Consider the following 27,385-nt stretch of genomic DNA (forward strand, 5'->3'; position numbering starts at 1 on the left):
AGTTGATTGGTATAATTGAAAGAACATTTTATGTAAGCTTCACACACCACTGCAGGCCCTCAGCCTTCGCTGAGACACTCAGGTCAGACTCTCAGCCCCTTTGGGTCAGCAGGCTTAGCCACATGTTCGTAGTGCATAATAGAATGCTCAGAACAGAAAATTTCTGTTTACAGTTGTTTACCTTCTAATTTTTTTATGTGCACATTACGTGAAATTCTGTTCCCATTCCTTCATCTCACAAATGTATGTTTAGAATATATGAATATATACATGGATATATGTATGTACATATGTATTATTTGTATACTTGCAATTTTCATTCAACACACTCATAGCTGGGGACCTATGATTGCTATCTCAATGTTAGCTTAGTGATGTCCAGAAGAAATCATTGTCCAAACTTAAATCTACTTTCTTCCCTCTATCCCCCCCCCGAAAGATGATGAAATAATGTAGGGAAGAAGGCTTGAGGAGTGCTAAGCATGTTAGTGTCTGGTAGTTTCTAAGCATGTTTTCTGAGAAAAGGAAAAAACAAAACAAAACAAAACAAAACAAAATGTTAAATTTTCCAGAGTATGATAAGAGAGAAGAGCCATTACACAAGCTATTGCTGTTTTTTACTGATACACAAGAAAACACTAGTGTTTTTTATATTGCCAACTCTGTACTGACTAACAAAGTTTAAGCTAAAGATAGATGCTTTGATGCCTTGATAGGTGCCTGTTCACTAATGGTATCTACTTTTGCAGTTCATAAGTGTCATTCATTCATTTATTTAGACACTCCTGTTTTGTGGTTTTTGTTTTTGTTTTTGTTTTTTCTAAAGTCTTCTTTGTTTTCTGTTACTGAAGAATTTAAAGCTTAGAACTTTTACTCCCATATGCCACAATTGAGTTAAAAGTTGATTTCCTAATTTCCTGAAATGTAAGGTAGAAATTACTTTCATATCTTAAGCAGTAATAATCTTTCTTTCTTTCTTTCTTTCTTTCTTTCTTTCTTTCTTTCTTTCTTTCTTTCTTTCTTTCTTTCTTTCTTCTCTACTGGAACAACAGAAAATGTTGATCTAGTTTCTTTTTCAAGTAATGGTAGCCTAACTTCTAAAACACCCCTTATTTTCTCTAACAACATGAAATTCCTCTGGAATCTTTCCACAGTTTTTATGAAGGTTCCCATTGCCTGATACTGTTGACCACAGAGGAATCTGACACTTCTCTTACCTATTGCACTCTCTCAATTTCTTTTTTTTTTTTTATTTCTTTTTTTTTTTTTCTTTTTAAATTTATCTTAGATTACTAGAGCCTTTTTTTTCCCCTGAGATTATTATTAGAAATCATTATTCTGTCAGCCTAGAAACACAGAAACGGAAGGAACTCTGGGCTAACCAAGTCCTTTGCTGCTGCTGTAAACTAGTTTTTATAACACTCTTAGTTACCCAATCAAGCTGCTAAAAGTCTTTTTTGTTCAAGATGTTTTGATTTATTCTGGATTCCAGTCATGCAAGTGACTGCATTTCCCTTTTTCATGTGCATGTTCTCTTTTGGAGAACATTCCACATTACAGTTTGTTTCTTGCTTTACAAAGGAAGGAAAAATGAGTTTAATGATGCTTCTTGATGCAGAACTCTTAATCCCATGAATTTATTCCAAGAAACATAAGTTTTACTTGGAGGAGCTAGTACATAAGCCAGTTTATTTACGCCTTCTGTCTGATGTGACTGGCCAGATGTGCCACTGCTATTTTGCCCTTTCTAGGAGACAGAACACTTCTGACAATCTCTATAAGTGCAAAGTAGATTTGTTTGGTTTTCATGCTGGTCACATACAGTAGAAGGCTCCTTCAAATAGGTCTGGCAGAACTCCATGTTGTCCTTCACTGTGGGAGCAATTAAGTCTATTATATAGATAACCAAGCTCATAGAAGTGAGGTATGGGTATCATTACATGCCCCTGCAACATTTGTTTAATTGCTAAAGCACTTGTTTATGCACTGCTTTGCTGGAAGAAAATGTATTAAACTATAAAATAATGATCTGCCAGGTGTAAAGTCTGCAGCCTTGGGGGGATCATTACAGGGCTCAGATCAGAATTTAAGGATTTAAGAAACTTTGTCATTTATCAAATGTCTGAGACTTAAGCTTCATCTTACAGTTAGCTACAAGTCAGTTTTATTGACTGTCAATATGAAGAGAGTTATTTACATATTTTTATCAGCCAGTAATTGGGTTTTTTATCATTGTACTGGGTCTGGCTGGAATGTTAACTTTCCCGGCAGCAGCCCATTCAGTGCCGTACTCTGTACTTGTAGCTGGAACAGCAGTGTTATCACACCAGTGTTGTGTCTACTGCTGAGCAGCAGTGGCACAGCATTGGGCCTTTCTCTAACCCTCCTAGGGGGTGGGCAAAAAAGTGAGGAGAGAAACATCACTAGGGCAGCTGACCTAAACCAATCAAAGGGATATTCCATACCATGTGGTGTCACACTCAGCAATAAAAGGTGGAAACAGGAAGAAGAGGGGAGGGGTGGGCTCTCGTTGAGAAGACGTCGGTCCTCCTCTCGAACACCGGCTGCGTGCGTTGAGGCCTTGCTTCAAGGACATGGTCAATCATCGCTCATTTGTGGGAAGTAGAGAGTAATTTCTTTCCTCTGCACTTCCATATAGCTTTCATTTATTTTGTTTGTTTGTTTTCCTCCCTTTTTCCCCTTTCCCTTTTATTTCCCCTTAGTTAAATTGTTTAGTTCATGGTAGTCTTTATTTAATTATTATAATTATTTCCCTTTAATTAAATTATCCTTATCTCAACCCGTGAGTTGTTCTTTGCTTTACTTCTCCCCCTCCTTATCTAAAGGAGGGGGAGTGAGAGAGCGGTTGTGGGGTTTAGCTGCCCAGCACGGTAAAACCACCACAATCATTTGTGTTTTCTGTCTTTTCAAATTACACTGTATCATGTCATTCATAAGAAACTGCAGCATTGTCATGTTAACAGGCATTGCTGTTACCTCAGAGCATCTGATTTCCTTCCTTCTAGTCATTCCATAAGAAAAATGAAATTAACAAATTGTGTTCAAGTCAGTGGCAGCTTTGATACTTTTTAGCTGGCAGAAATATCAACAGAAAATTTTATCATAGATGTGTGTACGCAAAAGTATGCAATGTAATGGTGGTTTAACAGATCAATATTGTACAAGAAAATGGAATAGTGCTTGTTATTCATCACTAGTCTAAAAACTAATTACAGAAAATATTTATGTTCTATACACACAAAAACATGAAAAATGGTCCCTACTTTGGAGCTTTCTCCTATATGTCCTTTCCTTTGCTAAACTCGTTTTCCCAATTCCTGTTTCTGTAAGCTTTCAGGCAGATGGTGAAATCGTCACTTAAGCTCAGGTTCATATGGAGACTGAAACATAATTTCTGGAAATGCATGTGAGAAAGTTGAAAAGTCGTTTCAAGATAATGGCCCCTCTTCATCATTCTGCAGAACAAATTTTAACAGGTTTGAAATCCCTGTACCTAAGATAGGAGACATTTCTGGTTGAAGCACTTTAAATTTCAAGATACTAATTCTTGCAAATGTGTGCCAAACTTGTGTCTTAAATTTTTTGTTTGTAAAATGTGATATTCTATGTACATATTCATAGTGAGATACACAGGTCTGCCTTACTAGGTTAGCCACATCATTTAAATTGGTACAAGGTAAACAATAACTTTACCACTTTATGATTTCTGTTAGAAACATTGAGGAGCATAAGCTGTTGTACTCAAGAGATCTGTCCCCCTTTATGAGGCATTTGTATCTGCTTTAGCATAAGCTGTTGTTTAAAGCTGAAAGTTCTTTCTAATACTGTCTGTTGTGTTGCCTTTATTATACTATATTTATACGCTAAATTCTCTTAGAAATAGTATGTCTTATGGGCTTCTTAGAGTTATAATTCGAACAAGTTTCTGAAACATGATCCTAAGTATATGAAAAAAAAAAAGTCTAAACTATGATTTGTTATTTAAGAATATTTTATTCTGTGTTGTTGTCGTTGTTTTTGTTAATATTGTTTTTTCTTGATAAAATAGATGCAGAAGATACTTCTACTGGGAATCTATAGCTTTCCATAGCAATTGTATTAATTTCTTCCAATCCTCGTATAGTATCAGATCTGAAATCTATCTCTCTTTGAAGATTCAGTACCTACTTTATATTATTGTACATTTAGGTTTAGCATCTGTTATTTTAAATTTTATCTGAAGATTAGAAGTTTGTGTTGAAACTCCATCACACTTCATATTTGAATCATTTCCCATGCTGGTCTGTCACTTGTGTATTGATCCTGGCTGCCTCTGACACTCTGAAATCTAATGAGCTCACAGCCCAAGGTCTTAGCTGCAGGCCATTTCTTCCAATATGTCATAATTTTCCTGCTTGTTTTTTAAACTACAAATATCTGTTTCTCATTTTAGGTCAGATACTTTGGACCAATAAATTGTAAGCTGTTAAAATGAAAAGTCCTTTGACTTTCACGAGAATTTCAGCATAGATGGTATGCCCCTTTGCTCAATCTTACTAATTTTCTCTGACTATTTTTGAATTCTGCAGATACAAATTTTCAAACTTCATCATGTACTTTCTTCAATCCAGAAATAAAAATTCATCACACACAATCGTGGTTCTTAAATTTTTACTATCTTTTTCCTTCTCTACTCACACTACTTTTTTGGAGAAGATAAAGCTCTCCAGAAATAGCAATGGTCAGTATTTTTATTAATTATTAATTTTGGTCTGATAAATGATCCCAGATATTCCTTACAATTGAGTATCCGAGAATATTTCATTAGGATACCTTTGGGGTATAAAATTGTAGCTGTATGTAGCTTTAAGTAATAAAGTCTGAGAAAATGAATAATAGATGGATATTTATTTATTTATAGATAAATAATAATAATAATAATAATAATAATAATAATTATTATTATTAATAAATATCAATAATAATTTATTTTTATTTATTAATAGATTTATTATTATTATTATTATTATATTATATTATATTATATTATATTATATTATATTAGTGGGGTTTTTAGTTATTCTGGAAAAACTCATGCAATATCTGTCTATAGGCTATTCTGAGGTAATTGATCAAGTATAAGTGCTGTTCTGTAAACTCTGCATGATTTGGTGACCACAAAAGATAGATAAAATTAGATATCATACTTAAGCATTTGGACAAGATGCTTCCAGTTAATTTTTAATCAAAGAGATCCTGGTGCCCATTATTTTGGATGATCCCTCCCAGGTTGTCCTGCCCTGATCAATCAAGGCATAACTTGAACACACAATCATAAAATACTTGTTTAAATATCCTTGTGAAGGTCACAATCTATGCTTTGTCCAGCTTTAAAACTGAGTCAGGGTCTAGGAAACAAATTGAGCCTAATCTATTGTTGTGTATTGATTGGTAGCTTTTACTGATCTCTACATCTGTTCTTATGGCATTTCATATTGTGCATTTTTAGATTATGTGAATCTATGCAATTATAAATTATTTTTATTGATATTTGTTGTTGTTGTTGTTTGTTGTCGTTTTCCTCCTCTAAACTTTAGTACCTTAATAACCAACCTACGTTCTATTATGTAAATAGATATCTCAAGAAAAACAAACTTTTTAGAAAGTTCATATCTCTGTAATCAGTTTTCAAAATATTCTCTTAAAATCATAATATTGTGCAAACCCAGTAATGATTATCATTATAAAATACAGTAAGACGAAGAAGTCCATCTGTATAAGCTGACAAACTAGCAGCTGCGGTTGCTATTCTGCATGTTGCCTTGATAGTCTTGCACATGTGGTACAGTTTGCAGAGAGGTCAATGCAAACATTTATTTTTCCAAGTTAATAGAGAGTGGTGGGCCTTTGATTTAAGGATTTACTTCCCCAATGTGCTGAGAAAGCAGTTCTACATATCTGTTCTCACTATTACATTTAGACACCTAACCTCTTTAGACAGATATTAAAAATCAATACCTCTTCCTTTAAATATTCTGTGAATATACAAGTGTCCTTGTATACCTCACTTGGGTCTTTGACCTGGTCTTGCTGAATTCATGGTCATTAATGGGAGAAAATAAAAACTGAAAACATTAAGGTTTATTAAACTGGATCAGCGAGGAGGGATGGAAGGTTTCAGTCCAGTAGTGTGTAGATAATGAAAGATTGAAAGCCACAACTAGTGAGAAGTTACAATCGCTGTCAGAGCAACATGTGCCTTTGGTAAATTTTCAAATAAAAATCTACTCTTTTTTATTGTTATAACCTGTACTAAGAAAAGATGGAAAGATTTTTCATGGCTTACAGGAAAATTCTGTACACTGCAGACACTTCATAGAAAAGAAAAGTAGCAAAATTTTAATATGCTAAAATTTTAAAATTTTAATTTTAAAATAATACAATACAATACAATACAATACAATACAATACAATATAATATAATATAGTATAATATAATATAATATAATATAATATAATATAATATAATATAATATAATATAATATAATATAATATAATATAAAAGTTGTCACGACAAGTAAATGATTAATTTCCTGACAATATATTACTTTTTTTCCTGACAATATATTACTTTTTATTTAAAAACAATATTTACACTCTCTAAGCTAAGATACACATCTTAATAGTAGTGTAAATCTGTTTACTGTAAAAGGATTCCAGGGAATTGTTTGCTTCTTTTGGGAGCCAAATACCCTTGCACAAAGGAGAAAACAAACAAACAAACAAACAAACAAGAAAGCCAGTCAGATATCTGACTGAAATGAGTGCTAAGAAGAAAATATTTTTCTGGTTAAAGTTGTCTGCATGCTTTCTGTCCAATGCTTGGACCACAGATGTAAAGAATAATTTCATTATTTATTTTTTTTCCAAGACCAAGTTGTGGTCTTATTTGTGCTACAAGATTAGTTGCATAAATATATATATTTTTTTTCTATATTTAATTAAACTCTAGGAATTAAAAAAAAAAAAAAAAAATCATGACTTGTTTCAGCCTTCCTATTCAGTACACGGCAGAAAGAAACCAATGCCATAAAACAGTATCAACAAATTACTTGATTTCCACTGACTATATATAACTAAGGCCTTAGGCACTTTATTTTCTTTTTCTAGACAGTTCTAGGGCAGGAGGAGAGAAAATACTCAAAACCATTTTCATGTTTTCATTTTCGTGTTTTCATTTTCATTTTTTTTTCATCTTAAATAAGCTCAGTATATTTTGGAGGATGAATTCCATTAAACAGGAAAAGCCAGGGGATTTAAGAAAGTATTGTTGGAAAATTCTTACATTTTGACTAATAATTTATAGTCAGCATGGAGGTTACTGTGACAATCATAAGAAATATTCATTGCACAGGAAGAGAGGGTCTTGAGCTTAAATTACGATGAAGTCACAATATTTATTAAAGGAATGTTTTCACTCTATCTAGGACAGGATGAAAAGATGTTACTATGTTTTGGGGTTTTTGACACTTCACAGAAGAGAAGAGAGATAAGGGAGAAAAGAGATAGAAAAAGAAGAAAGAGAAGTCATATAGGAAAATATATATATATCCTTCTTTTCACTGTTTAATGATCTGACATTGTGAAGTTGGAAAAAATGACCTCCAGATGTCCCTTCCAGCCTTAACCATTCTGTGACTTTCCATTTAAAAGTTTGAGATTAAAAGTTTAAAAGTATGAGATTCATAGTTTCAATTTTACATAATACTTTAAGCTGGGTATTTCCTTACAATATATTGGTCTGATCAGAAATAATTATACGTTCAAGATTTTGCACACATTTAGGAATACTGAAAATATTTCTGACTTGAGGGAATTTTATGGAATGACTCAATTCAATAGAAATATGATTAGCCTAGTCTACTAGTGAATTTTAATTTGTTTCAGAAATATCTGCTATTAGCTAGTCTTGACTACTGGAATAGGCAAGCCAACAATCTAAATCAATATGGCAACTTTATTAGGAACCTACAGTATAGAAGGAATGTGAGAACTGATGTCCTTGATATTAGGTTATTTTTGCATGTGTTTAACTTCTTTCTTGTCTTCTGTGATAAATTAAGGCATAGAAACACTATTTTAAAGGTTTTAAAGCTGACAAGAAAATAAAGTACATATACTTTTGTAATATATGAAGGGGAAAAAGCTCATAAAGGTGAATTCAGCTTAAATTCCCAACTTTTGTCATGTGTTAAAAAAAGGAGCAAGAAGATAAAGGATGAAGCAAGTTGTGGAGGTGTTGGGGGGACAATTTTGAAGCCTATATACATAGGATTTTACTTTTTCCTCAGAGAATGGTGCAAGCTAGCTATAGAAAGGAGTTTATGCACAGAGAAGAAGCCAGCAGCTGTCCTTTTTTCCCCTTCTATCTATAAATATGCCACATCACTGCATCTGACAAAGTGAAACTCTACAGCTTTCAGTTTGTGCATAACACTGTTGCCAAACTTCATAAAGATATTTTATGGCCTGTTGAAGTGCTAAGACTCTAGACTTCATGAAAAATGAAGTCTCTAAATGGATTAGAGCTATATAACTTGAGGAGTCTGAAAAATATCACTCAGCATCACAGCTATTAATGACAGAACTTTGGAGAAATCACACCCTGCTGATGACATAGCCCTGTTATAAAATATTCCTGTGCTTGGAGCCACTAATGATGAGCACCTAGACACTGGATTATGGTATCTAGGTCCAGGCTGCTTGTGTCTTTTAAGCCTCCTTGGTGTGGCAAAAAGTAGTGGCAAGGGCTTTCTCACTGTCTTCATCTTTGTGAAAAGCAGAGATAGTTATGCACCAGCACAAATTCACCAAAACAGGAGCTTCTGTAGTCTGAACTTGTTCAGATATTTCCTCTCCTTTTCTTGTACAGATATTGAATCTGTACCACCAGGCAAGGAGCTGCTTCAGAGCAATATGATGAAAAAGTAAAATCACTTTTTTCTTGAATAAGTTTCTGGAATTTCATTGTATGTAATCACATGATTATCAGAACTTTCACAAGGGCAGGGGTGAGAATGTGCATTTGGGGAGGGTCATGGCAGTCCCAATTTACTTTATCTTAATCACTGCCCTTGTGAAAGTTCTAACCATATTTGTTTCTTCCTAATTTGAAGAGAAATACAATTGCTCTTTGAATTCAAACTTTTAGACAGTTTTGTATGAAGCTACATGCAGTACTTTTGACTTGCAACTTTTTTCAGTGCAAGAGAAGTTCGTTGTTAGGCATTGGAAGAGGCTAACCAGGGAAGTGGTTGAGTCATCATCCCTGGATGTCTTTACAAGACGTTTGGATGTAGAACTTAGTGATATGGTTTAGTGGAGGACTTGTTAGTGATACACCAGAGGTTGGACTTGATCATCTTGGAGGTCTCTTCCAACCTTCCACTGTGATTCCGTGATTCTGTGTTCTTTGGGTTCTGCTAATTGCTGTTCTCCTCCTGGCATTTCAAACCTTCTTTTCTCTTATACATTAGTCTTTCCTTCTTTTCACACTTGGTTGTTTTTTTTTGTTTGTTTGTTTGTTTGTTTTTGCTTTTGTTTTTTTTGTGTGGAATTCCACCCCTCCACCTCACCCCCATTTTTAACATTTAATCATAATTTTAACAGGATATTTATGCTGAAATCTAAGAAAATTATTCTGCTGTTTTCTATTAACTCATTTCTTAAGCTGATTTCAGCTGTTCTAAACTAGATTAAAAAAATGAAAGAAATATCAGCTGTCATGCTTCCAGGTGTTTGGTGACTGCAGGGTTAGGAAAATACATATCTAATAAGTTTTTTTTTGTTGTTGTCATTTGTTTGTTTGTTTGTAATACTGTCTGGTACAGCAGTTCAAAACTTGCCTGGAAACACCTAATTTTAAAAATTAATATACTTCATATACCATTTATATAATCAGCATGAAAAATCTTCTCTTCTATGAATCTGTTTCTTGTGTATATATGTTTTTGTGCTCCCTAGATGTATCAGTCTACACTTACACTTGTGCTGAAAGAATATATGAGAAATCACCTGAATTTGTCTTTTGGTTTCTTAAATTTGCCAGCTTAGGCTTCTAATATGGCTCTGAAATGGAGAAGCAAATCAGGAAACATTAACACAGATGGTAAATGAGTATTTAATCATTTGTTATAACGATGAGGCATACTGTAGTTGTCAGTATCAGTCCATTATTTGATATAGGGAGTGATTTGTATTATTTAATATATTTACAGATTCATATTCCAATATCTCCATGAACTGGGAAACTTAATGTATACATGAAACAATTAAAAATATATTTAGAAAAAAAAAATCCTGTTACAGAATAGGTGAGAAATAAAAACTATCTGAGGGAAAGTAATATGACTTTTAAAAATTCATTTTAACTGCTTGAATATAAGCTATTGTGTTACATATGTTAAATCATAGTCACTTTTTATTGAATTGAGAAATTGGGGAGAGTTATTAATGATAATTATCTACAGCAATAGTAATCACTATCAATTTTATTATCAATAAGTTCTCACAATGAGGTTAAGAAACTAGTTATCATAGAGGGAGAGATGGAATTGCCTTTAAAAAAAAATAAATATAAAAGAAACTACTGGAACCAGCAGAGTGACTGATTTTGCATTTATCTACTAGCATGGACTCAACGCTACAAAGAAACTAGAACACCATGGCAAGCAGTTTTTTCTTTTTCTCCCTCCTCCTGTCTTTATCCACCACTTCCCAGCTCCCTTTATGTCGCAGAGCAAAGAAGAGACTTCGATGACCTTGATATATTTCCATGTCTGTTCTTTGGAGATGAGAACAGACCTTATAAAGTTCACATGTGCATATTAAGCCCATAACCATCTGCTTCAATTATGAACAGTGTGGTGGCTAAGTTTAGCATTTGGAGAGGAGGTCTGAAGGTCAGCCGTGCTACAACTGTAGCAAAGTATCCCAGGCTTGCTTTAATATTTGAAAAATCATAGCAATAAATGAGCAGAATTTTTCATTATTATTATTATTTTTATTTTAAAGTGAGTTAGCTTGTGGGAGATTTAAGATCAGGAATAGGGTGGTATACTCATATCTCATTTATAACAAGAATTAGAACATTCTACACATTCTCAAAGTGCTAAACTAGCTTCTTGGCTTTTTTTTTTTTTTTCTTTTTAAATTGTAATGCTTTAAAAAGTGTAGACATACCTTAGCATGCATTTTCTGTGTTTTGAGCAGAGCTCTGTTATTTAGTTGGCTTTTGGAACCTGTCATTTCCTTTCCTGTGCAATGAGATGGAGTACATTAAGTAGCAGCACTCCTGGTGGGTTGTGGGAACAACTGTCTTTCCAGACTATGAGCACATGTTGTGTAAACTCTGGGTTTTTATGACTCATATTTTAATATTCTGTGAAAACATCTATCCATGTAACACTGGGCTTCAGATGTTTACTTTCTTTTTTATTTAGTTGTTCATTACCTAGATTTTAAAAAGTTCTTGTGAAGTTTCAGTTGTGAGAGGTATCACATTTGTTTTTTGTTTGTTTTGTTTTGTTTTGTTTCTTTCCTAGGTGCCATAGTTACAATAATGAAGTACATTATTTCTGAGAATGTTTCAATTATTTAGATTGAAAGGATAAAGGAAATTAGGAAGCACTCTCCTTCTGGAAATTCCCTGAGTGGCCAGAGTTACTGTGTTCAGTGTGAATGTTTATTGTATCCACTCAGTTTTGGCAAATGAGGGAAAAATAAGTCTAGCTTCATCATGACCTGATAAACACCTGATAAGATCACTCATCTAGTTAAGATCACCCATCTAGTTGATCAAGGGAAGCCAGCTGATATAATCTTTTTGGATTTCAGTAAAGCTTTTGATACAGTTTCCCATAGGATCCTACTGGACAAAATGTCCAGTATACAGCTAGACAAAAATATATGAATATGAATATGAGTATGAGCCAGCAGTGTGCCCTGGCAGCCAGGAGGTCCAACTGTATCCTGGGGTGCATCAGGCATGGCATTGCTAGTCGTTTGAGGGAAGGGACTGTCTCGCTCTACTCTGTGCTGGTGTGGCCTCACCTCTAGTACTGTGTGCAGTTCTGGGCACCACAGTACCAAAAAAGGATGTGAGAGTATCCGAAGAAGGGGTACTGAGATGGTGAAGGGCCTAGAATGGAAGATGTATGAGGAGTGGCTGAGGTCACTTGGCCTGTTCAGCCTGAAAAAGAGGAGGCTGAGGGAAGCCTCACGGTCTACAGCTTTCTCATGAGGGGGAGTGGAGGGTCAGGCACCAATCTCTTCTCTTTAGTGACCCAGGACCCAAGGGAATGGAGTCAAACTGCAACAGGGAAGGTTCGGGCTGGATATTAGGAAAGGGTTCTTCATGAAGAGGGTGGTCATGCACTGGAATAGATTCCTCAGGGATGTAGTCATGGCACCAAGCCTGTCAGAGTTTAAGAAGTGTTTGGACTATTCTCAGTCATGTGATCTGAATTTTTGGGTAGACCTGTGTGGTGCCAGGTGTTGGACTCAATGATCCTTATGGGTCCCTTCAAGCTGAGGATATTCTACAATTCTGTTATTCTATAACACATCTTTTAAAGTGTTCTGTGTTCTTGTGTACAGGTGATGAAAATCTAGGACTCCGTGGGATGACAAAAAGCATTATAAGCCCAAATAAGTGAACGAACAATTACAGAGGGCTCACTTGGTATGGTGTTTAGACTTGTTCTGATGCATGCCCCATACAAGAAAGAGAAGTATGCACATGCAAGGGGCAATGTATAGCAGGTCATTATTCTGAACACTTTCGGAGTATCTATAGTTGGAACATTAATACCATAACAATAGCTTTTCAGACATGATAATATTGTTCTCTGGCATGGATGAAAGGCATACAGAAAGATGGAAGGAACAGCCGTTTCATTTATGAAAGCGAGTACTTGGAAATTAACAATGACTTTACCAAAACAATGAAGTTCAATATAAAATATTTTGACTGTAAATGCCTTTGGGTTTTGTGTGTGTTTTTGTTGTTTTTGTTGTTGTTTGTTTGCTTGTTTTTCTGGGAGGAGAAGAAATGGGGAAGGTGTGAGGAGGACAAGGTTGTTTGAATCATTACCCCAGCCCACCTGTTTCATGTAGAACTTGGACTCAGCTTCTGGTTTCTCCAGAAATTTGGACAATTATGGATTATTAGTAAGTCCAAGGTATTGTTTACAGACAGATTGTCACTTGGTTGTTCTATGAGCATCATTCTATAGATGTTGTTTCTTGTTTTGCTTTTATCACCTTGTGGAGTTGCATAAATATGACTCAATGTTTCACATTTGTCTAGGATTTAAAGAATGTCTATTTTGTAATTAATGGGTTTCTAAGACAGCTCTAAATTGTTTCATGTGTCTTCATATCCCCCAAACTATAAGTCCATTTCATTTCTGATTCTTAAAAAAAACAAGCAAACAAACAAAAAAAAAGCACTTGAAGTAAATGTTTAATACAAAATGAGCCACTGCACCCAGAAATCCTATTCCACTTTGTTTGTTCAGCACTGAAAGATACTTATGATCATATTATTGTATGATATTCAGGAATTATTCCATATGTTAATAAGAAAATTTCTTTTAAAAAAAAAGAAAAAAAATAATTTGAATTTCTTGACATTTTCAGTAGTCCTTTTCAAAGCATAACTTAGAGAACAAGCATTCATTTTGTGTTTACAAAATTATTTTTATTCTCAGTGGGTTCTATTCTGTTCCTTTATAAGGTTTTAGAAGGTCTTAGTTGGATATGAAGTACAAATAAAATAATCAGACTAAGTTCTGAGAGGATATCTTGGAAAACATTGCTTAGTTTATTAATATTGTTTCTATAGTGCTCCTATAATGGATTCTATCATAATCCACAGCCAAAACATTCTAATAATTAGTATCAACTGTTACAATTCCAGTTCTTACTTCTTTATTGGATATTAATTTCCATCTTAGCTGAGGTCTTTGCGGTGATCTCGAGCGAACAAAGTTTTCATACCATCACTTCATAGTTTTTATCTATTTCAGTATAAAGATTTAGGGCCTAATGCCAAAATAATGCTCTGTGAATGCATTAGAATGCATTACTCAGCTGGCTCTTCCCACAGTCATGCTATTATATGCTGTGTGCATTTAAACTGAACAATTACTTTTAGTAAAGTCATATATTAGTTTTTGAAGATACTATGGACTGCTCCATCCAGTCCTAGAAATGAATCAGTGCTGTGTTTGGTGGCTCTGCCCTGTTCTGCCTCAACACCAAGGCACCCACTTAATCAATACTTTAGGAAATAATGCTGAGAATAAATAAATAAACTCCATCCATTTAATGATCAAAAAAGAGGCTAAATTAAGAATTAAATGTTAATGTATATGTGTAATAAATATTACTGTAACATTCCATGTCTAATGTTAAGTAAAGTTGTTTATGTTGTCTGGAGTTGGGAAGCAGAGAAAAAAGAAAGGTTGCTCTGTTTGTGAGCAAGCTTTCAGGATATGCAATTGTACAGTTGGTTTCAGTCCCATAGAAATTATAATAGCCTTTTGGCTGTCTTCACAAAGGTAAATTTAACTCACTAGATTGTTTCTGAAAGACTGCAACTATTTCAACTTCTTGAGCAACCTGAAAGCAATGATCATAGTTGGAACAGCTGTAAAAAAGATAGCAGATTATCCTATAATATTTATGCCTTCCTGCTTACTTTGTAATTCTGTATTTGTTAAATGAGTAACATCTTGTCTTTCTTAAAGTGCCCATTTTGCAATTCTCAAAGTACAGCATATATTCTGAGTGGAGAAATCCACATATGCATTTTAGTTGTGATTTCAGTGATGTCTGCAAGGCATGATTTCAAGATTCTCCCCATTTTGAACCATGCCAGTTTCTTCTAAGCATTTTTTCAAAAACATTTATTATTAATATTTAATTTAATATAAAATGTTCTTCACAAACTTCAAAACTATGCTTTATAGTTGGTGTGTGCTTTCTTAACTGACCTATTTCTTAATTAGCCTATTCCGTGCTTAAAAACATGGGTATACTTTTTATTCTGCTATAACCTGTCCATTGGGCTTCACATTGCTGAAGTTCCCTATGCAACATCTGTTGCCATTGTCCCAGTGTTGTCTTGCATGAAAAACTGTAAGTAATTCAAATGTTACATGAAACTTGAATCAGAAATATAACCTGGTGGGTTTTCCTTGTTCAATATAACAGATAAACCCTCAAGTAGTTTGAAATAGTAACAGATTTCAAACAATATTATCTAGTCTTTCTACATCTTTTAGCATACGACTTGGGAAGTCATATGGTCCCCTATATGCATATATGCATGTATTTCATATATGGTAAGTAATAAAATAAAGAGTAAAAAAAAAAAAAAAAAAAGTAAAGTCCTATAGATTACCCCAAACAGGTGTCACACCCTTAATGTTCACCACCTTCATGAAAGATTTATGTCTCCTGTTTGATGAGAGCCTAAACAATGAATTAGTATGAGAAAAACCTGCCTGTTTTTAACAAAGTATTACCTGTTCTCAAATCATGAAAGTTTAAGCTGCTGCTTTTTCAGAAATTTCCACTTGCAGATATTTCCTTTCAACTACTAAAAAAGTCAGTAAGATTTTGGGTTAATAGAAATGTGATTGTCAATGGCTCATGAAGGATGGAAAAATTTATGAATATTATACCTTTTTCTGTCTTTCCATCCCTTTCAAAGAAACTAAGGAAAAGGAAATCAGTTCATATGGTTTGGAGGTACTACTTCAGTTGATATATTCAGCCTTAGTCATATTATCTGTTCCTTTGAACTTTCCCTATGTATTATCATAGTGCTAATTATAAAATATATGTGCATATATATATTTATAAACTTAAATGCAGTTTTATAGAGTGCATGCACACATAAATCTGATACACACATATACTCTATGTTTGTATAAGTGTGGATGGGATATGAAGATATTTTCATCCAAAAGAACTCCTGCAAATATGTCTGTCTTTCATGCATATTGATTCCCAGTGCTGTAACTAAAATTCATAAACATGTAAAATTTTCACTAATTCCTCACTTCTTATAAAACAAATTCAAGTATCAGCTGATTTTTCATGCATATTTTTCATTCCAGAATTACCAGTTTACTGGATCTGGAACTTGTAATGCAGCATCTTTTTTTCTGCTTGTTGAATCTAATACTTCAGCTTCCTGCAAAATTAAACTTAAGCTCTAATAACACATACTGTTTATTTTTTCACTTTTAAATCTACTATAGGAGCTAATATTATGACTACTAAAAGTTCCACTGGAGACAATATTCTGAGGTTATGGTCAAGGACAAGTGGAAAATCAATTATTTTCAAAACTTCTAGTAGGTCAAGTTGTATTGAAACTTTTTTTTTTTTCCTTTGAGGAAAATAACTGAACCTTTTTCTCCTTATCAGAAATTAAATTGCAATGTATCTTTCCAAGAGAGGAGTTGTCTGGTGTTTCTAGGATAATTTAATTCTATTAATAAAAACATAATTACCCACTGTTCATTTTTGACTATGATTACTGTGAGCAACTGGAAAATATTTGGATTTTTCTTACTTTTGTTTGTTTGTGGTGTGGTGTTTTGTTGTTGTTGTTTTTAAGCAGTCAGTGCTGATATAACACTTGTCTCCAGAGCTTTAACACCATGATGCTTGCTGATGCTAGACATGTCATACCAGTTATGAGACTACAATCTCTGCCAGCAAGCCTTACTGTTTTAGAGACTGCATCCTTGATTTACGCCAAACTGGCTTCTGCAAAAATAGCTTGTTTCTGCAAGCTTTGATGCTGCTTGGAACACTATTAGTATAAAAAGGAGGCAAAGACAAGGGAAAATTTTGTATAGTGGTAATGATGTTGTGAACTTCTGATAAAGGTGTGCTAAACCTTAAAAGAGAATCCATAGATAAGTAGGTGGCCACTGAAAGATACATGTACAGCTACAGAAGTCTTCTGCACTGCTAAGGTCATGTAAGTGTCAGTAGTTCAAAGCTATTTTCTTTCTAAGAATATTGTGCTGATTTTATCTAACCCTATGAAATAAGAATTTAACAAAACCTTCACATGGGGAAGTTGATAGTTCTGGTCCTTTTCAGAACTGGAAACTTCAGAAACTAGTAAAATTAACTCAAAACTGTACCTCCTTTAGGGAGATGTGCTCTTTTAGCTGTTAATTTTCATTCATTAGTGGAAAATTTAACTGGAAATTTAGTCTTCTTGTACAGAACATAAAAAATCAAATGAAAAAATTACTTCTGTCTAGTTTTCACCATGCCATTTTGCCTATAATATTTTCCCTAGCACAACCGGAATCTGAGGTTCTAGTGAAGAAGGGGTGGTGGTGTGGCTCTATGTATTATATTTTGATGTTGTGGAACTCGAGGCTGAGTCTGGGAATGATAAGGTTGAGTCCCTATGGGTTAGGATTGGTGGGAAGGCCAACAAGGAAGGCATCCTGGTGGGGGTCTGTTACAGACTGCCAAACCAGGATGAGGAAGTGGATGAGGAGTTCTACAGGCAGCTGGCAAAAGTTGTGAAATCATCAACTCTTGTCCTCGTGGGAGACTTCAACTTCCCAGACATATCCTGGACATGCAATACAGCTCAGAGGAAGCAGTCTAGGAGGTTTCTGGAGAATGTGGAAGACAGTTTCTTGATGTAGATGGTTAGTGAGCCTACCAGGGGAGGTGACCCGCTAGATCTTCTGTTCACAAACAGAGAAGGACTGGTGGGAGATGTGGTGGTCGGGAGCTGTCTTGGGCAGAGTGACCATGAAATGGTAGAGTTCTCTATTCTTGGAGAAGTCAGGACTTCCGGAGGGCAGATGCGGCACTTACAGGGCAACCAGGAGATCAGGCCCAGTCAGCATGGGTTTATGAAAGGCAGGTCCTGCTTGATGAACCTCATCTCTTTCTATGACAAAGTGACATGCTTGGTGGATGAGGAAAAGGCTGGGGATGTGGTCTACCTTGACTTCAGCAGGGCTTTTGACACCATTTCCCACAGCATTCTCCTTGAGAAACTGGCTGCTCTTGACTTGGACTGGCGTACGCTTCATTGGGTTAGAAACTGGCTGGATAGCTGGGCTTAAGAGTTGTGGTGAATGGAGTTAAATCCAGTTGGAGGCCAGTCACTAGTGGAGTCCCCCAGGGCTCGGTACTGGGGCCAGTCTTTAATATCTTTATCAATGATCTAGATGAGGGGATTGAGTGCATCCTCAGTAAGTTTGCAGACGACACCAAGTTAGGTGCATGTGTCGATCTGCTTGAGGGCAGGAAGGCTCTGCAGGAGGATCTGGATAGGCTGAACCAATGGGCTGAGGTCAACTCTATGAAGTTCAACAAGGCCAAGTGCCAGGTCTTGTACCTGGGGCACAACAACCCCAAGCAGAGCTACAGGCTGGGAGATGAGTGGTTGGAAAGCTGCCTGGCAGAGAAGGACCTGGGAGTATTGGTTGATAGTGGGCTGAATATGAGCCAGCAGTGTGTTCAGGTGGCCAAGAAGGCCAACGGCATCCTGGCTTGTATAAGAAGCAGTGTGGCCAGAAGGTCTAGGGAAGTGATTGTCCCCCTGTACTCGGCTCTGGTGAGGCCGCACCTCGAGTACTGTGTTCAGTTTTGGGCCCCTCGCTACAAGAAGGACATCGAGGTGCTCAAGCAAGTCCAGAGAAGGGCAAGAAAGCTGGTGAGGTCTCTGGAGAACAAGTCTTATGAGGAGTGTCTGGGGGAGCTGGGTTGTTCAGTCTGGAGAAGAGGAGGTTCAGGGATGATCTTACTGCTTTATACAGGTATGTTAAAGGAGGCTGTAGCGAGGTGGGGGTTGGTCTGTTCTCCCACATGCCTGGTGACAGGATGAGGGGAATGGGCTAAAGTTGCACCAGGGGAGGTTTAGGTTGGGTATTAGAAAGAACTTCTTTACCGAAAGGGTTGTTAGACATTGGAATGGGCTGCTCAGGGAGGTTGTTCAGTCACCATCCCTGAAGGTCTTAAAAAGACGTTTAGAAGTATAGCTTAGTGATATGGTTTAGTGGAGAACTGGTTAGTGTTAGGTCAGAGGTTGGACTCGGTGATCTTGGAGGTCTCTTTCAACCTAGATGATTCTGTGATTCTGTGATTATATTTAGAAGCCTTACTTGTTTTGTGTCTATGCTCTGTATTTTGTACTAATACATATGAAATGAATTTTTATTTCCTAAAACATGAAAGAGAATGCTGTTAAATCAGACTTTAATCCATTCAGATTAAAAAACTTCTGTCTTTTTTTTTTAAATTTATTTTGATTGTCCATTTTGAAATAAGAGAAGGTACATAATGTAACATATTATTTGAAGTCTTTTAAACTTGGAAATGCTGCTGAAGGAAAATATGTCAAAGCAGTAGTCTGAGATGTCCTGAAGCCTGAAACTTTCCAATAGAAAATGGATGTAATACAAATTTTGAAGGATAGTTGTTCAACCAAATGAATGCATAGTCAAAAGATGAATTTTTAAAAGGTAGCTGTCAATCTTTCATGCATCACTGTCACTGTAATATTTAGAATAATATTTTAGTTTAGAGTTCAGTTTAGGTATGTTCTAAAACAAACATGGTGTCTACCATAAAATGACAATAACTAAAATCTTTATGACTGATTTTCTGTTCCTTTATTTCTGCAAATTAATATATATATAGCAGATACATTAATGTGTTTTGTTTAAATAGCATTTGAAATCAAATGAAATGAGGAACATGGAAAAATATGTAACATGTGTGAATCATCATTTCTAAGTACAGCAATTTTTAATATCCTAAGAATTTTAACCTATCCTAGACAAAGGTACATGTATAGTACTGGAATGCATGCTTAGTTGGAAATTTCAGAATTTTGCATAACAAATACTATATGTTGATGCTGAGAACTAGAAAGAACCTGAAAGACCTGAGACTAGAGCTTAAAATGTCATTCATAATCTCTCTTTACTACTTTAAAAAAATACTAATAGTGCAGTAAGGTAAAAATAAGTGCCATTTATCTCCAACATAGGAAAGAGAAATTATCAGATTTATCTGAAGAACTGTTGAATTTTTGTATATGCTATGGATATGTATTTATATAAACGTGTATATATATATATATATATATATATATATATAAATTTAACAAGCTGAATCCTAGTCTACTAGATGCAGCTGCTTCTCCCTCGTCTTTGGTACTCTATCCTCTTGGCATCACATTTAAGTGTGACCCGTTTGAAGGTTATTAGACTGTCCTTTATTTTACTTCTTTAGGGCAAACTCTGTCTTCAAAACATGTACTGGAATCCAGCTGCTGAAGTGTATCTGAGGGCATAATTTCTCCCATAAGTGTTTGTCATTGGAGCTACATGTTTAAAATCTGGGAAGAATTCTGCTTTCATTTGCATCCTTCTAAATTTATTCCAGGAGGGGACATAAGGAATACAGCTGCTTTTTAGAAGTATGTTTCTAAAAGTGCTTTTTGTTGCTTCTTTCATTATTTTGTTATTCTGGGAGATAAAGTACATGTGACATGTACCAGTTTCAGACAAAGAGCAAAACCTGATGACATTTAGAAAATACTTCTACTCTGAAAATATGTCATAAAATCTGCCATCAAATTAGTCAAATTAACTTTTTCAAGCTAACATTTTTTGACAGTTATTTTAACCTCAAGGCATTAATAGGTGCTCTGTCAGCTCTTTAGGAATCTTTTCTGTGTAACTCTGAATGATGTATAATTTCAAAACTCAGTATATCATAACACAAGGTCTCTGTTTACAAAAACATTACCACCTCTTCTGAAGATAGAATATGTTTGTTTGTTTGTTTTTCCTTTTCCCTTTCTGAAAAAGCAAAACAAAACAAAACAAATAAAAACAAAAACAAAAACAAAACAAAACAAAACAAAAAAAAAAAAAAAACACTAGCAGACAGAACAAACTGCATCTAAAAAGTCACGCTAAAATGACCTTTTTTTTTTTTTATCCAAAGACTTAAAGACCAGGAACTTCACTTAGTAGAAACTACACTTCCAGGATTGCTTTATGGTATTTATGGTATTGCATTATGGTATGTCACTCTCAGAGCTATAAAGTCAGTAGTTTCCTGTACCCTTGCACTTGGGTACTCAAAGCACCCCAAAGTCTCAGGTTTGCTGTCAACGAGTACCTTGTCACCTGAGGGTTGCATGTCTATGTGTTTGACAAATAAAAATAAATTGTGAGAAAAGGTTAAATGTGCGGAAGGAAATAAGAAAATGGTTACAAAATGATCTGTGTGGTCAGTGATTAGAATAAGATTTAAAGACTGGTTAGGTAATAAGTCTGGGAATTGGGACAGCTGCTTTATCACAGTGATATTTGGTTGCAGCTATGGTGGGATAAGGAAGTAAATAAGAAAACCTGTAGTTTTGACATGAATTTAGCCCAATTCTGTCAGTCTTGTACCAACAATTGCTGTCAGAGTGTGGAAATGGAAAGCAAAAAACATTTATCTTGTTCAGCTTTACTGAATCCCAAAGTTGAATTTGATATTTGAATAAAGGTTACAGCTGAACTTTAAACAACGGTGTATAAAATTAAGTTCACACTTAGGAACAAAATATAAGAAACATTTATGTCCTCTCTGGCTGGTTTACACAAAGATTTATCTAGGGTTCTATAAACCATAGTAATTTGACACTTTCCAGGATTAGGAGAGGCCAGAGGAAAGAGAACAATTAACAATCTTTCAGGCAGGACCAGATTTAATGCAGAGGCACTGGTCAAGCCTCACAAAGTTATGTTGATATCAGAGGATGAGAACCAGAACTAGAGCTCATTCATTTTAATATTGTAGATTATTTGTATATTAACATGCTTCTGCCAAATGGATGAAACAACAACAACAAAATCTGATCTTGTTTAGTGGATTTCTGGTTTTGTGTATGTGTTTTGTAAATAAGTATGCATATAATGCCGTTTAAACTTTTTTTTCTTTTTCTTCTTTTCTTTCTCTTTTTCTTTCTCTTTCTCTTTTTTTTTTTCTCCTTCTCCTTCTCCTTCTCCTTCTCCTTCTCCTTCTCCTTCTCCTTCTCCTTCTCTTTCTCTCTCTTTCTCTCTCTCTCTCTCTCTCTCTCTCTCTCTTTCTCTTTTTCAGGATGATATTTATCTCAATTTAAATTGCAAGACAGTGTTTCTTGTGAGACTTATTGAAACCAGGACTGACCTTTTTAGATAAATGACTTTAAGTGAGGAAAACTAGTTCTTCAATAGAAGCGTGTTGTGACATAGTTGTCAAGTACGAAATCTACTATCATTTATTTGAGAAGGAAAGAATTTTAAGAGAAACTGTGTAGAACAAATAAAGATGTAGACTGATTAAAGCTTCATATTCACAGAATGTGTAAATATGTAGATTTTACATAGCCAAAATAGATCAATTGCCAGAGATACAGAAGGGCTGCTAATGAGGAAGCAACTGCAAGGAAGAAAACCTGATTTCAGTTAGTGAATGTTATCACCCTACCTCAATTTTTTCAAGGCCAGACTTGCAGGATGTACTCCTGGGAACAGTTCTGTTTCAGTGAAACAGCCAATGGCCACAGGACTCAGATCTCAGGAAGGAATTCTTTGATCAAGACATTTGAGAGTTTTTTAGATCAAAGTGGAAAAGTTGTAACCCATCTGTGTGTCGTGCATTTTGAACCAAAATGCCCCAAATCTCCTTTTTGATAACAAAAAGAGAATACAGGATTAAGTGAGGAGATGAAGGAAAAAGAAAACAGGAAAAAAACAGACTTTCTGAAAGAATATGAGTTTCATAGTGACCCCTTGACATCCAAAAATAAAAAAATAATAAAAAAAAAAATCTATAAATCATTCCATTGAAAGATTACATAAAAATGAAATTGCAGTCAGGAAAAAATAATAATAATAATAATAATAAAAAGACAATATTCATGGCTACACTAATAAACAAGCATAATCATCAATTACATTTGAGACTTCTCTGCAAATATTTAGATGCTAAAACCACATCATTGTATGATGTGGTTAAATACACACGGGTTACAGATAAACACAGACATTTGAAACTTTTTTATAGACATCCACTTTAACTTAATCATTTACTAAGTCTACATTGTTTATACACATATATATTTAAACATAGAGCAAGATGTGGATGCTTGGGGTATTGAATAAGCAAAAATATACATGAGACACAATTTTTAATGTTCCCTAAAGATGTCAATGGCAATGCAAAAGTCATAATTATTCCAAATAAAAGTGCTATAGTAATTTAATTAGGCAATAATAAAGTTGGTTTATTATTGGCAGATATATAAGAGGGATTTCAGTAACCTGAAAAAAATATATATACCTTTTTCTTTAAATTAGACTGAGTAAAACTAATAACAACCAAGTTTAAACTATGTGCTTCCTGAAGTGTAATGTATTTGTTTCAAAAGGAAAGCTAATAATCAGGCTTATTTTTAACTGTCTATTCATCTGCTTAGCTTCAATGAATATGTTCAGTACTGGGGCAATAGCATCTTAGATCTAAAGACCAGTAGAATCCCTATGCATAAAACTACAACCCAAAGTCATGAAGAACTTAATTTAAATGCAGTACACAAAAAAAAAAAAAAAAAAAAAGGGAAAAAACAAACAAACAAACAAACAACGACAAAAAAAAACACCACCAACAACAAAAAGGCAATAAATTATTTTCAGCCCACCATACTATGTGTATTAGATGTTTGGGGGTGGGTGGTTTCCTGAGTGAGATGTTTTGTGATATTTTCCTTTTTTCTGAATAAAGGTAACAGATTCTAGAAATAAGTAGAGCAGTCTATTAAGAGAGGGGCTACTACTGACAGGTGGCTATTGAATAAAAGTAGATGCAACTCATAAACACCTTGTTCTGATTTTTTTTTTAGGCAAAGAAGCCTTGACATTACAATCAGTGCTTGCTCATCTACAAATGCTAATTTACCACTAAATTATGTTAATCTGGTTTGGGAATGTGGGCCAAACTGTTAAGTGCCAAACCCTGGCCTTTGCAAACACACAGGAGCAAGCAAGCAAATGACATGCTGAAGAGCCTGTCCATGAGTAAGCTGGTAAATAACCCCACACTGCAATTCCCTCTTTGCTTCCAACACAGCACATATGAAAATTGCCTGAACCTACAAGTGCTGAAAGAAAATTTGATCGTTTGCACCTAATTATTTATTCATTAATGTTTTATTGATATATATTAACATAACATATTTATAATATTTATTTACAATACTCTGGACGTCTTTCTTTGTTTGGTTGTGTTTGTGTTTTTTGTTTTGTTTTTTTTTTTTTTATTATTATTATTTTTGGTTGGTTGATTGGTTTTGTTTTTAATTGGAGAGTAGTATTCCTTCTTTCACTACAGCATTCTGCTTCCACCATTTTTTATAGGTGATCAACTTCTTTAATAAAGAATATTTCAAGGTCCTTGAACTGTGTTCCAAAAATGCAGTGATATTGGTGTAATCTGACTTTCATAAAGAAAAGTTCCTGAGGATGTGTGTGTACAAAAAAAAAAAAAAAAAAGGCGGGGGGGGGGCAAAATAATAGGTTATCAGTAATTTGAAGTTTCTGACAAAAGGAGACTGGGTGAAAATAAACTTTTCTATCTCTATTCTATAACACAGTTAAAACAGCAACCAAGCAGAATTCATTATGAATTAAAATTTGAATTAAAATTTGAATTCTCTGTGAACTCTTTTTTTTCCAAATACAAGGAACATCTACTTTTTTGGGGGGTGGGTGTTTTGTTTTGTTCTGTTGTTTTTTTTTTTTTCCTTTTTGGGGAAGTATGGGTATTGAACTGTCTGGAAAAAAAAAAAAAAAAACTGAGCTTGTGTTCTCTCTAGACTGGCTTTGATCAACAGTGTACCTGGTTTTATACTTTTTCAGTTGAACAGTCAACATTAACTGTCTTAACTCCCTTCTGTAGTTTCTAGATATAATTTATTACTTTTTTTTTTTTTAGATCATCCATTTTATGCTGTACATGACATCTAGGTTCTACAGAAACCGTGAACAGTCTATAAGATGCAGCATATGTTTGTGAACAGAATACAATAAAAATTAAAAAAGAGTCAAGTAATTTTATTTTGTTGTAGTTTACATTGATCTAAGGAGGAAACTGTGAAGATGATACCTTCTTAAGACGACCCAGGAGATCATGCAAAACTTTGACAGGAAAAATCAGAATTGTGCAGTCCAGTGAAGAATTAAACTACTGGGAGTAATAATATGCGCTGATGCACTCAATATAGCAGTAATGCCCTCTGAGAAGGGTAGGAAATAATTCAGTTCCTCTAGGCTGCACAGAAGCTAAATACAGTATGACAAGAAATAGTAGCAGTACTCATTATGTCTGATTGCTAATTACCCCTTTGAATGATTCAGTTATGCCTGCTACTAGATAATTAGTTTAGTAATTTATGGCTGCAGCACAAACTAGTATTTTAATTTTCACTGCACAGTTTTCACAACACCTACAGTTCAGATAATATCTCCCTTTTTATTCAATTTTAAATTGTTTTTTGATAGCCAGTGGAGGGGGAAAGAACAACAAGCAATTCTTTGAATGTTCTAATGTAGATTTAATGGTAAATTATGTATTTTTATGTGTTTTTGTTTGTTTGTTTTTTTGTTTGTTTGTTTGTTTTTAATATGTAAACTATATAAATGTAGAAGACAACTTTACCTGAGCTCTTAACATGATTTCTTTATAGATTTGGGAATTGATCTTGGAAACATTTACACAGTTATTTATTGTCTCTGCTCAAACTCCTGTGTATGACTGCTGCCAAGATTAGACCCTCAGGATATAGTAAGTTTATTTTTTGTATTGTTTATGTACAACAATAGATACACAGCATTCTGTATTCCTCATTATTTTGCTTCTTCTACATACAGAATGTACAGACTGCAATCAGTGGCATTTAGAGTGCTCCTTGTAGTGTATAGGTTGGTGGGATATAAAAGGTTCAGCACTTTGCAGGAAAAGCTCTATATTTCTTATAAAATCAACCACTTCTTGGCTCACTCAAGCATGGAAGCTAATTCTAAAACATATTCAGGGATATATGTTTGGTAATTCAAGAGCTGTGTTGTTTTTCTAATAAAGCTACATCATGTTAATTTGGATTATCAATGGAAGATGGATATGTCAGTATCACTGAGGACCAAGGTCATATTTTAATTATTTGTAAAATGCTTTAAATCTCAATGATGCTTTGCTGCATTAACCCAAATACTTTTCTTTTTGTCATTATATGACTTATATGTGTGAACCATGGGACTCTTCCCTTCTTATAAACAGACTTTTGTTTGATTGTGGTGGTTTTACCTTGCTAGGCAGCTGAACACCACAACTGCTCTCTCACTGCCCCTCCTCAGAAGAGAAGGGGAAGAAGAAAAGGAAAGAAACCCCTCATGGGTTGAGATAAGGATAATTTAATTAAAGGAAAAATAATTATTAAGGGAAAAATATTATTAATTAAATAATTTAACTAAAGGGAAAAGGCAAGGGGAAAAGAGAAAAAAAAAGGCAAAGACCACGTGGAAGTGTAGAGGATAGAAATTACTCTCTACTCCCCACCAGTGAGTGATGCTTGATCACGTCCTTGAAGCAGGGCCTCAACACACGTAACCATTGTTCAGGAGGACAGACGTTTTCATGAGAGCCCACCCCTCCCCTCTTCATCCTTTTTCCACATTTTATTGCTGAGTGTGACACCATATGGTATGGAATACCCCTTTGGTTGGTTTAGGACAGCTGCCTTGGTGATGTTCTTTCCTCACCTCTTGCCCACCCCCAGCCTGCTGGCTCTTGCAGGGGTTAGAGGGAGTCCTGATGCTGTGCCAGTATTGATCAGCAGCAGACACGACACTGGTGTGATACCAATACTGTTCTAGATACACTGTAGATAGCACTGTATGGGCTACAGGAGGAAAAGTTAACTTCATCCCAGCCAGAGCCAGTACATTGATTCATACCATCCCTTATTATTTATATATTTATTTTGTTCATATTTCAAAACTTCAATAAAACTTTGATATAGGCAGGATGTAGCCTAGAAGAAAAAAACAAACAAAGAAACAAAAGCAGATTGAACCAAACAAGTTTACTCTTAAATCTTCTATTAATCTCCATGTTACCTAAAGAATGGTTACACAGAGAAATGAAGGATAGCTCCTTCGGATGCACCTCTTCTCAAAGGGTGCAATGATTTGTGTGTGCCCTGGCCACAGGGGAAAATGG

The 27,385-nt window shown here is 34.8% G+C and overlaps 1 protein-coding gene across 10 annotated transcripts in view; it reads left to right on the forward strand.

Annotated features, from left to right (window-relative positions):
* RALYL (RALY RNA binding protein like) overlaps positions 1-27,385 on the forward strand; it is a 431,518-nt gene that overhangs the window by 125,806 nt on the left and 278,327 nt on the right. For 4 of the 10 annotated variants that reach the window (XM_084509636.1, XM_084509629.1, XM_084509639.1 and 1 more), the window contains one exon: positions 25,854-25,951. The exons of the other annotated variants lie outside the window; for them this stretch is intronic. Coding sequence is in view for 3 of the 4 variants with exons in the window: in XM_084509629.1 (XP_084365755.1) it covers positions 25,918-25,951 (34 nt within the window). In the remaining variant the exon portion in view is untranslated. The remainder of the gene's footprint in view (positions 1-25,853; positions 25,952-27,385) is intronic. 10 annotated transcript variants of the gene reach the window in all.

Source organism: Aythya ferina (assembly GCF_964211825.1).
Source record: "Aythya ferina genome assembly, chromosome: 2".
NCBI lineage: Eukaryota > Metazoa > Chordata > Aves > Anseriformes > Anatidae > Aythya > Aythya ferina.